The 11,817-nt window shown below is 37.8% G+C and overlaps 1 protein-coding gene across 1 annotated transcript in view; it reads right to left on the bottom strand.

The window, feature by feature from the left end:
* The window catches only part of LOC127626884 (protein scribble homolog), a 121,895-nt gene that overhangs the window by 29,093 nt on the left and 80,985 nt on the right, over window positions 1–11,817 (bottom strand). The window contains exons 19-28 of the mRNA XM_052103029.1: window positions 10,204–10,284; window positions 7,446–7,691; window positions 6,727–6,837; window positions 6,449–6,625; window positions 5,993–6,109; window positions 5,547–5,726; window positions 5,281–5,400; window positions 5,138–5,194; window positions 4,620–4,676; window positions 4,230–4,310 (exon numbers count right to left, since the gene is read on the bottom strand). Coding sequence (XP_051958989.1) covers window positions 4,230–4,310; window positions 4,620–4,676; window positions 5,138–5,194; window positions 5,281–5,400; window positions 5,547–5,726; window positions 5,993–6,109; window positions 6,449–6,625; window positions 6,727–6,837; window positions 7,446–7,691; window positions 10,204–10,284 — 1,227 coding nt within the window. The remainder of the gene's footprint in view (window positions 1–4,229; window positions 4,311–4,619; window positions 4,677–5,137; window positions 5,195–5,280; window positions 5,401–5,546; window positions 5,727–5,992; window positions 6,110–6,448; window positions 6,626–6,726; window positions 6,838–7,445; window positions 7,692–10,203; window positions 10,285–11,817) is intronic.

Here is an 11,817-nt window from a genome sequence, read left to right as displayed (position 1 = left end):
AATTTTTTAAATGTGCCATCTTAACAGCCAGCTCCACCTATTTTCTAAATATAGGGAATAAACATAAATATGCATGTTTCAGAAACTTCCAGAAAAACAAAAGCAGTTTTCACAAAGGGAATTTTTTAAAGATATTGTTCAACCCAATGCAGGTATTCCCACAGATATTTGGATGCCATTTGAAATTGAGGCTAACACTAAATAGCTAGTCATGACAAACCATGCTTGCCCAGAAAACACACTTCCCACGGCCGCTTGCCTTGCTGTACAACCAGGGTTGCAGCTGCCCTTGCCTGCCATAACCCACAGGTGGCCCTGATAAAATACGCTCCTCAGGAGGGAGGCCTCTGCTCTTGCGATTAGCCAGAAGGAAAGGGTTTTCATTAAAGCTGATAGGCTGAGAGTCCACAAGACATTCTTCTTCCTCTTTAGATTCTTGTGGCACTCCAAGATTTGGAATGGGGTCACATGTGATGGCTTGGTGCTGTTTAGTTGCTGCTGAACTTGTGGCTGGGTTGGTTGGGGATGAAGTAGGAACAACGGGTTCTACATGGTACATAGAAGCATGAACCTTCTCAAAACCCAGGGGGTCTACAAGGCCAGCTGGCATGGCAGCCTCCATTGAGGTGAATGTATCAAAGGAAGGAGAAAACTGAGGAATGAAAAAGAATGCGATTGAGAGAGACACAAGAACAAATAATATGAGAAGGAAACAGAGACAAGTAAAAGAGCAGCTAATGATACACAAAAGGGATAGGAAAATGAGATAAGAATAGATAAGAACAAAGCAAAGCAAATAAAAGGGATCCTTAAAAAAAGAGATGCAGTGAGGAGTGAAACAAATGGATCTATGGCTGCACTATTAAGGCAAAAAACATAATTGTTTATTTCCGTTGATATTGTAATCAATTATTAATTTTGATTAATGGAATTTAAAATAATATACATATTTTGTGTGCAGCAAATGAAAGCCATATTCTTTATGTAGGCTACACTTCCAAAAACAAAGCTGGGAAGTGTGTCCCTTGATTACTTCATTGTTGTTATTTTGCAATTGGGGCATTCTAACTTTGTTGCACCATTACTTAAAGGCTTATGAAGTTAACAGACCTGTCTGTGACTGGTTATAATGCTCAACCAAAGGGAGCAGATCTAAATTGACTAATTAACTGATAAGCAAATTGCAGCAGCAGCCATAACTGATTTTGTTTTAGAAAATGTTTATTAATTGTGCAGCCTTAGTCGAGTCTGACAGAGTTGAGAAAAATCACAGCCATGTGAGTCACAAGCATGCACTGGTCACTCAGATTCAGTTGAGTAAAGATCCCACCATCCTAAAAAAATTCACAGTATACAGTAACTCAGTCCTAGAGAACATGAGTCACTAATGTTCTGTCTGAAGTTACATACACACTTCACATTCTCACTCAACATCATGAATTACCTCAATGCAAATACTGACTTTAAGAGCTCATTTGAGTCTGAAATCTAACTAGAACAAATAATGGTGTGATATACACAGGCCACCCAGAACAAGATCACATTTGTGCAATGTAACATAAACAATTCATTGTGTTCATATCACAATATGCAAACAATTTACATAGCTGCACCTATATCATACCAGGTATGAAACTTTAAAGAGCATACAATTTGTACTCCAGATTCTCAAAACACTATAACTGTTGACAATATACAGTACAATACCAAAAGCTTAACTGAAGGGCCCTTTAGGAGGTTGGTTGCTCATCCTGATATTTTAGATGTGACAGTCTATTCCAACTAATGGTCTTGTACTGATAAAGACTCTTGTACCGAAAAAGCTCTTGTGCTAATAAAAGAAGGCTGCTCTACAAACCAGTCTCCATAAATAGCAGTGACTAATGGAACTAAACTGCTCTTCATATATTGCAAATCATGTGAGGGAGAAAAGACTTGCACTAGTGTCCCTATCTAAGAGCAGTTAACCCCCTCTCCATTCCTCACTGAGAAACAGCTGCTAGTGCTATGTAGGTTAAACAGTCCCAAAAAAGACATGCATACTAAACCTGCTTACAAAGGGACAAGGAGTATCTCAAGACCCATTATATACCATGGATAAAAAAAAAAAATGCACAAAGCACATTGTTCTGTGAAAAACAGCATCAAAATTTGCACTTTTAAATAGAATAGTAGACATCACATAACCTTTGCTAAACACAATTTAAGGCATCAAACCACTATATGAGGGATGTGTGCACACTACCATAAAATATAAAGTATACTATCTATACAGTATTAGTTCACCTAAAATGAAAATTCTGTCATTTACCCACACTCATGTTGTTTCAAACCCATATGGCAATTTTTCTTTTGTGGAACGCAAAAGAAGGTGTTAGGCTGAATGTTAGCCTTGGTCATCTTTCACTGAAAAAAATATGCAATGAAAGTCAATGGTGACTTAGGCTAATATTCTGACAAACAACTGCTTTTGTGGTCCACAAAAAAAAAAAAGCCATATGGTTTTGAAACAAAATGAGGGTGGATAAATGACAGAATTTTCATTTTTGGGTGAACTACTGACTTAACACCAACTCTCTATAAACTTGATATCTAACAGTAACATTTTATTCTTTTCTACTGCAATTCTTTTTCAACTTTTATTCCTGCAATTATCCTTGTATAAAGAGCACCAGTTTTACTCACAGATAAAATACTCAGCACAAGTAAAATTAGTAAAGGAAGTAAGGTAGAAACGGATGCTAAAGAAATGAAAGAAAGGAGAAAAGGGTCGTAAAGGAGGTACACTTACAGTAAGTTGACAGTAGCGGCAGATTCTAAGAGGCTCAACACTAGACAACTTTTAACTTTCAAGACACTGAGATCTACCATGACACCCTCATCCTCAAAGGTCACACCTACCCACCAAAATGTTATCCAATCAGATTACAGAATTTATTTTAAAATAACATGAGCTTCTGCCCCCCCCCACAAGCACCGGCAACTACAACCTGTCAGTATTTTGTCAGTGGTATGGCTGGAATGAGATCCGAGCCTGGCGTTTCTGAACGTTTCAGCTGGCCTGCTTCACCTTTGGCACCACTAGTAAATGAGAACTTCTGAAAAATATAAGACTTGACCTGATAATGTTTCAGAAGAATAATGGAACTGTAATACAAATCAACCTGATCATTTAATGGCAAGTCAGCAGACACATCTACAAGTTATGAGAAATGTATATCCAGGAGTTGATTACGGCATGCAAAGTCTTCTGCACTGATAGGCCTTTAAGTAACTAAATGTCAATGACAGAATTGACCATATTAGGATAATCAGATAATAAGTCAAGACAATATTGTGTGTTGATTTTGGCTTTAACAATGAAGTTACAATTTTTATATATATATATATATATATATATATATATATATATATATATATATATATATATAAATGAACTCTGTTGTTTTCCAGATGAGGGTCCAATTAAAAAGATCAGAAAACCGAGAAAGGCATGAACAAATCTCAGGACCTGCTCACATGAAACAGGAGGTATCAGAGGTGGGTCAGATCATTTATTTTTTGTGATTATCTGGTAATAAATGGGTCTAAAATGATCTTGCAGCAGTAATAAAGGTCTATTTTAACTTAAAACAGCCATAATACTTTGAACTTCATTTAAAACAAGGTACGGATATATTCAAACTCAGTCACACAAAGCAGTCACGTTATAAGAAACTATCAGATAGAAACATACTGTAAATTTAATCTATTTGGGTTTTCTAATTGTTTTTCATACATGTTCCTAGCAATGCTCTGTTCAATTACATAAAATGTATACATTAACTACACATTCTTTTGCTTTGGATAAAAGCATCTCCCAAGTGAATAAATGGAAATGGGCAGTTGAGTAGATAAACAAGTCCATTAATATTTTTGTATAGGCTAGGATCTATATGAATGTTTACAGGGAAATTATATATTGTAGGCGCTGTTAATGGTCACCATTTCACCACTGTTTATCACCTTTTAGCTTTTTTTGCAGTTGACATAAATGGTCAAGCACTTTGACAAACAGATTTTTATTATCAAATAATTATATTAATACGAGATCATCAAAATAGCAAGAATGAAAAGAACTAGAGAAATTGTTTTAAACAGTTTTCGAAAGAGAAGAGCATGACACACTGCAGGAGACACTTGAAATATTACATCTTGTAACGGGGAGGATTTTACACATAGAAACTTACTCGATTAACTTTCTGTAGACTAGTCTGCGGTAGTGCTGCGAGTGTCTTGTAGTCCAGTTTCAGTGGTCCAGTGCTCAAGTTCTGTAGATAGAGGGTTACATTGAAAGAGAACATTGAAAGATCTTTGTATACATTTAATTCCTCCACACGTAGAGGTAATTGCAGACACTTTACTTTCAAACATTTTTAGGATTCATATTCAACATTTTTCTGACTTTATTTTCACTTTTCATTAACCTTGGATCCCCAGAAACTCTTAAGAAAAATTGTGTGCCCTCAGAGTTTGCTCACAGGTTCAGATACAATTTGGATTGTGTGACAATTGGTTTGATGTTCTGCTCCCCAAGCCCTTTTGTTGAGCATAAAAACAGGGAGGGCATAAGGCCTCACCTCAGTTTCCTCCTCCAGCAAGCGAGTTGCCTCCTCGCGCTCCAAGCGCATGCGCTCCTTTATCAAGATAGGGAGGGTCAGATAGGTTGGCGAGGGGTGGGGGTCATGTTCACCAATCACACACACAAGCAATTTTTTTCCCACACAAAGATGGACACAAGCAAACCCCCCCCCCCCCAATGGTATCCGATGCAACAATGGGGTCAATGGGTTAGGTGATGTGGAGATGTTGATGAACCACGAAATGAGGGGAGCATGATGACACATGAACATATTTCAAGGAAATGGTGAATGAAATTGAATAGAAAGAAAATGTAGTGTATGGATTGAGCATCACCCAAGACCATTCAGAAGGGTTTGGGGAAAGGAGGGGCAAAAGATGAAGTGAAGACAGATCCGCATATATTAGCAAGTTATAGGGGAGGTTTCTTTAGGAATTTGGAAATAGTCGTCATTTTCACATTAATTATTATATTATACAATAATCCTTTTTGAAAAACAAAAGGAAAATCACTCACCACTTTTTCCATCTCCTCCCATTCCCACTGTGACGTCTCCCTCGCTATCTCCACGTCCTACAAAGAACAGACAGACAAATGTTATTTTCAATCCATCCAACTTTATAGTTTCTGCTCTGTTTTATGCAGGAAGCAAAGCTCACATTCTGCATGATGTCAATCTCTTCAGGACTCAGATCTCTGTCCACTGACGAGATGCTTTCCATACTGTTCTTACGAACAATACCTGCAGCAAACGGGTTTGCAATAATACCAGGAGATGCCTGAAAACACAATCAATCAACGAATCAAACAATCAATCTCTGGAATTTAATGAATACACTATTTACATATACATTACAGTTAGCCAAATGAATAAATAATTATGTCTGAGCAGATCTTCTCTCCTGCCTTATAAATAGGTGCTTACCTCCATGTTTCTTGGGTCAAAGCCATCACACACAATTATCACTAGGGAATCACCAGCAGCACGCAAGACCCTCACTGCTTCAGTGTGTGTCATTCCCAGCAGACTGTTGTTGCCCACCTCCAGAATACGCATGCCTATCCGCAGACGGCCATCTCGAGCAGCTGCACCACTGGAGCTCACCTTCAGGTGATACAAAATTTGTGAAACAGATCAAGGACTTTCCAATAAGAATAAGCAGCGTAAATACATTTCATGACTTACAATAAGATGAAAAAAGAAGCATTAGAAGTTAAAGCAAAGCTGCTTACAACCTCACAGTGATGTTTTGAAGAAATGATCAGTGAGGTTACCAGATCCAAATGTTTAAAAAGGTTATCAGAATCCTGGAAATATATAAGATTAAGATAAATATCTGAAAAAAAAAAAAAAAATGATTGTATGGTTACCTTGGAAATGAAGATGCCTTCATCTGTGGGGTCAAGGGGGTTGCCTGCATGGCCTTTAGCTCCGCCCCTGATGCTGATGCCAAGCTTTTCTCCAGGCTGCTTGTGAATGACAATTTCCTACACAGTGAAACAGAGCATGTTTTTAATTAGAGGGTATGTTAGATAGCTCAGGTCTCACGTAGGATTTTTAAAATGTAGAAATAAAAATAAAAATAAATCTGTGATATCAACATTTTTTTTAAAACCTAATAAGGGTTATAAATGTAAAGTTTCTTTATAATTGTAAGCCATCTATTTTCAGCTAAAGAGCAGCTAGATCTGCATTAGCCAGGAGATTTCCATGGATGTGACTAATGTATCCATGGAAACATTATTGATGGCAACAGGTCACCAGTCTGATGTCCTAGGAAACAAACACATTTCTTATTCCTTTCATCCCTAAAAATAAATGTATACCTGCATGCCAGGGGGCGAAGGATCTCTGCGCACAAGCATGCGGATCTCCTGCTTGTTGGAGAGCAGGACTCGAACAGCTTCTTGGTGTGTGGCATGTCGCAGGTCATTGGAATTAACCTCCAAGATGCGATCGCCCACACGCAGCCCACTCTGAGAGGCCAAACCATTAGGGATGACCTGCACACAAATATGAAAGTGTCAAAAATCTAATACATTTGACACATTTCACTAGATATAATGTATGGCTGCAAAAATATCAGATAGTTCTGTAAACGTACTTTTGAGATGAACACACCAGGCTCATTAATTCCAAATGGGTGGCTGGCATGGTCACTACCACCTACAATGCTCAAACCCAGGGGACCACCTGCTTTGATCAACATGACTTCCTATCCAGGCCATAAAAGGGAAACAATTGTTAAAATTGGATAAAAAATTATTTGCATGGAATTATTGATGAAATTATTATGCATGGATTGTAATAGCTCTAAAATTAAAGATATGATTCTCTGATCACCGATGACACAACATATTTTAACTTCATTACATTTGGTAAGTCGGGTTATCAAGCTACAGTATCTAGAACATAATGGAAAAGGTACAAGCATGAACTGGAGGTTCAGCTACTTCTGATGTTAACGTCTTCTACAAGTCCTACAACTACACAACTTTTCATCAAAGGAACACACATAAAAACTTGAATGTAATTTAAACATTTAAACTTTGAACATAACCAATCAATCAAAGGCCAAAACACAATCCTAACACTCAAGCACTATGCAATATTCATACCGTGCACCATTTTCGCTGTTGAGCGAGGCATTCAAATGGCAAATAAAGCTATTTAGTACAATACATTTCTGAAAAAGGCAATTATCAAATTTAAAAGCAGTATAAGAGTTGCTGAATACTATACAGAGATAAATACGAAGCCGCACAATGTTGTTGTGTGTAACCATAATAAGCGATAGATAAATACCTTTGGCCCTGCTCTCACCTCAATGGGGTATTCATCTTCCATGGGGCTACTGAGATTGTTTCCAAGGAGCTCGTCTCCTCCATCTTCTTGATCAGGGGACTCAGAGGGCTCTGGAGGAGGGGGGGAATGAGGCCGTGTTCGAGGGGAGCCTCCCCCTGCACTGGCTTGGTCCCGCTCGACCAGCAGGGTGATGGTGGGTGAGGTGCCAGTAAGAAGCACTACTGCCTGGTCATGTCTGGCCTCTGTCATGTCTACACCATTGATCTGGAGCGACAGCCAAATACCAGAGTAGAAGGTTGGTCAAGGAGAGCCGTGTGCCCAGAATGGCCAGAAAGAACCTCTCTTTCAGAGCATGTAATGACACAAGTGCTTTATGTCAGTGGCGTTTCATTCATCCTGGTGATGATTAGGGAGCCTTTAAGTGCGCAGGTGTTGGTTAAAATGTTTTACTCTAAAATCAAGATTAAGGAGCGATTTTGAACATCTGAAGCCATCACCAATACTGAGCCCTCTAATGCATTTAGAGGCCTGATAGGGATAAATTAATGTGGCTTCACCTGCATATTTGATTAAAAAACCTGGGTTTTGGGTGAAAATCATGCATGAAGCCAAAATTATCCTCAGTGGCAAATTTGAATTTGGGGAAATATAACAAAAAAGAGAAGATTTTCCAGTTAGGAGGATGAGGAAGAGTTGAGGGTGCTTTAGTTCACTTAAAAGTGTATTAGAACAGATAGGAAAGAGCAGCTTTATAACACCCCACAGCTAACATAACACTATAATAGCTTGTGAAATATCTGACTAAACCAACATAAATCTCCAAATATACCTAATGCATTATGATCAGAGGATCTTTCTATGAACTTTCAAAACTGGAGTCAAACATACCAGAGACTGATGTGTTGGAGAAAATGGAGGGGAGCATTAGCATTTGTCTAAGTTTTCTGCATGTCATTTAATTAAAAAAAAATCACTTACAGCACCTTTAATATTGTTTGTTACACCTGGCAAACATCAGTATTATAAACATGTCTTTATGTGGTAAAGCATGATATGCTATCACTGGAATTGGGGCTTACAGTGATTTATTATGTCCTTAAAACACAGAAGAGTAGCAGAACATGAGGACATCTCTCTGCAGGTATAATGTGGCTTGAACAACTAAGAAGACTTTTCCTAATTACTAGTTCCAGTGTTTAACTGTACGAAGTTCCATCATGTTGACAAACAGAGGTCAGCACTGACCATTCAGTACCGCCGCTTACCATTGGGTGATAGAGCAGCAGCTGCTATAGTAACCATAACAGCAGGCCCATAAAACAAGTCAAAAACCTCCCAACACCAAGCAGGCAAGTAGTGTGTTAGTGAAATCCCATGCAAGGTCAAAGGGAGAAAAAAGCTAAATCTTGAAACAGAGAGGGCTCAAAGAAGACAAAACAGTTGATATTAGAACTGTCACAATGCAGAGTAGAAACACAAACTACGGTTTCAGGAGAGGAGAACACAATTATACATTACGAATTTCATCCATACACATCTTGTTTTGCTCAGAGTGAAGCAGAGCGTTTATGGCATACAGTATACAGCACACAGTAAAACAGCACAACATTTCTTGGTGTACTCTGCTGAACTTTGAATGACTTGGTCATAATAACAATGATCAATTATTATAGTAACAAATACTATGGGATATTAGTGATACAAAGACCAAAATAATTTATTAGGATTTCTTAAAGTGATAGACTGATTTAACGGACAGGCCAATTAACAGACAAATATTTGTGCACTTTTTATTTTGGTGAACTTGTTTATTTATTTGCTAAATTACTTGCCAGACTGTGATGCCCCATACTGTGTCTTGCATCGTCTTGGTGAAAGCATGGACTACATTCTCTTAAAATGCAATACATAGACAATAAATTAATTGCCAACTAAAGCCTTCATTAGCCAAATTACAAAGGACATTGCATCTATGTGCACTTCCACAGTCAATCCAAGATGGACTTTAAAAACGTTCTCATTAATCGTACATTTCATACAAAATAATTTGTTTAAACATTGGCCTATAACATTTACTTAGTTTACTACTTTGAACCATGAGTGGCTCTACACATAAATAACTAATATTGGTATTATATTCATGCTGTTTAGCCAGAAGGGTACTGGGCCCAAAAGTGAGCATTGTTTCTCCCAAGGTTATTTTATCACCACTAAACAACGTCTTAGAGTGTTTTTTGTTCATTGCCAATGTCGCCTTAGGCTTGCTCACTGGCCGTCTAAATACAAATATTATTTACATATTTAGGCACATTTTTATCAAATCGCAGTGATGACTAAGACTTCACAGCTTTTTTCTGTTATAGTATAAGTAATATAAAAATAAAAATGACTTGACTTAAATGAAATTGTTTTATATTATTTCAGCATTATATCATCCATCAACCACCCTTCTCTCTTGATATCATTATTAGGATCAGACACTGAAAAACCCATATTGGTTAACCATTAATATTTTTAATCTAATATTTACTTTAAATGATAGTTTAGCCAAAATGAAACTTGAGCCATCATCTATTTTTTTTATACCTTTTGAGGTTTGAATATCCCAATTGCTATTTACATTCGTTGTATGGAGAGAGAAAGAATAACACATGAATGTGTTGATGTGTTAATTACACTGATCTCCCTATATAAAAAAATAAAGCACTTTAAATGGAATTGAATTGAATTGAGAGAGAGAGAGAGAGAGAGAGAGAGAGAGAGAGACTGGACTCACTGATATGACCCTGTCACCCACGTGTAGGATGTTGTCTCTGTGAGCAGCTCCTCCTTCAGCAATGCGAGAGATGAAGATTCCCTATAAGTAAAGCAAGAGAGCAGATTCAGGACAGTACTAGACCTTTATTTTAAAAGAGTCACAGCAGGGAATTCACTGCATTCAGCATTCATTAAGAGAGTCAAAAACTGACCATACACACTTACTAGTGTGTACAGCTTGTTGGTGAGTAGAAGTTGGCCTGAACATAGAGCTCAATGCTCTTGTCTAGCTGTTAAAGTTGTCTCTGTATTCCAGGGTGTGTAGGCAGGTGCAACATACTGCAATGCCATGACCCTCTAACAGAAAAAAAATATCCTTCTGACCTTAACCTAAAATTATCAGCTTTGTTTTAATGGCCCATTAGGTCATAGGTAAATCCAATAATACATATTTAAAAAGTAAATTTTCACACACAGTCCCTATTCCACACTGTTTAACATAGTAATATTAAATGGAAATTATTTACTGCTTTCAAAGCCACTTTTTCTTAAAAACCTTTGCAGTTATTTTAGTGGGTATGGGGTACACACGTTCAGAAGCATGTCTTAGTTTAACAGATGCACTGATTTAACAGACATTACACAGTCTTTTTCAGCACTTTTGTTCATCAAAGTATGTTCTCTAGATATGTGAACGGAATACTGCATGCCAAAGGCTCAAAATAGCATACAGGTATGTCAGTGAGATGCTGTATTTACCAAGAAAATGTACTTACTAAAGCAAACACATGTCAAGCAGGACAAAAACAAGACTTACAATTACTCAGCAAAGAGAGTGTGTGCATGTGCTAATTTGTGACTGTGTCTCCTTCGTGACTGTGGTATGAGCATGCGGCCATGTGTGCGTGTCACACAAATAGAGGGCAGTATGATATGTGACTGCGGTGAAGATCCCAAAATACTTCATCCCCTGCCTGCCCCTAATTTACAGCCCTATCGGGTGTCAGGCCTTGTAACTTAAATCATTGTTGCCTTGGAGATCAAATCTAGAAAAATCTCAGTGATAAGAGTGCAGTGCAGAGGATTATTATGCTGAGTATATTTAAAAATGAAAGTATTCTGCCATTAAAAATTCAAAACACATGCTTATATTAAAAAAGCTAGAAGTAGCACAACAAATGGAACAGAATGCAAGTGTCTCGAAATGTGGCACTCAACAGCGAGGCGTGGTGTAACAGCTAAAGAAGTCCATCTAGAGCATCTTTACTATGAAAAACAACTAACAAAATAAATTAAAATGACGCAAAAACTGATGGTTCATTGTTTACAGCCGCTCAAAATATGCAGTACTGCAGCTTTGACATGTACGCTAGTGTATGTAAACAGGGCGAGTGATGTAAATTTCATCATCAGCACATAGCTCGAGCACTGCATGCATAGTCTGCGCATATGCCTGGAATTATTTGCATTAATTGGAGGGCCCACAGGAAGTAAAACTCACTGTTGGGCAGTTGCTTTCACAAAGAAGTGCAAGACTTAAGAATTTAAACAGCATTTAACAACAGGAGACGATTGTGAAAACAACAACAGTTGTGTCAAGAGAGTGTGTGAGGTTGTCAGGAGAGTCCTTCAT

Source organism: Xyrauchen texanus, chromosome 1, assembly GCF_025860055.1.
Source record: "Xyrauchen texanus isolate HMW12.3.18 chromosome 1, RBS_HiC_50CHRs, whole genome shotgun sequence".
Lineage (NCBI taxonomy): Eukaryota > Metazoa > Chordata > Actinopteri > Cypriniformes > Catostomidae > Xyrauchen > Xyrauchen texanus.
Note: the sequence above shows the minus strand (reverse complement) of the source record. Positions and strands in the feature narration are given on the sequence as shown.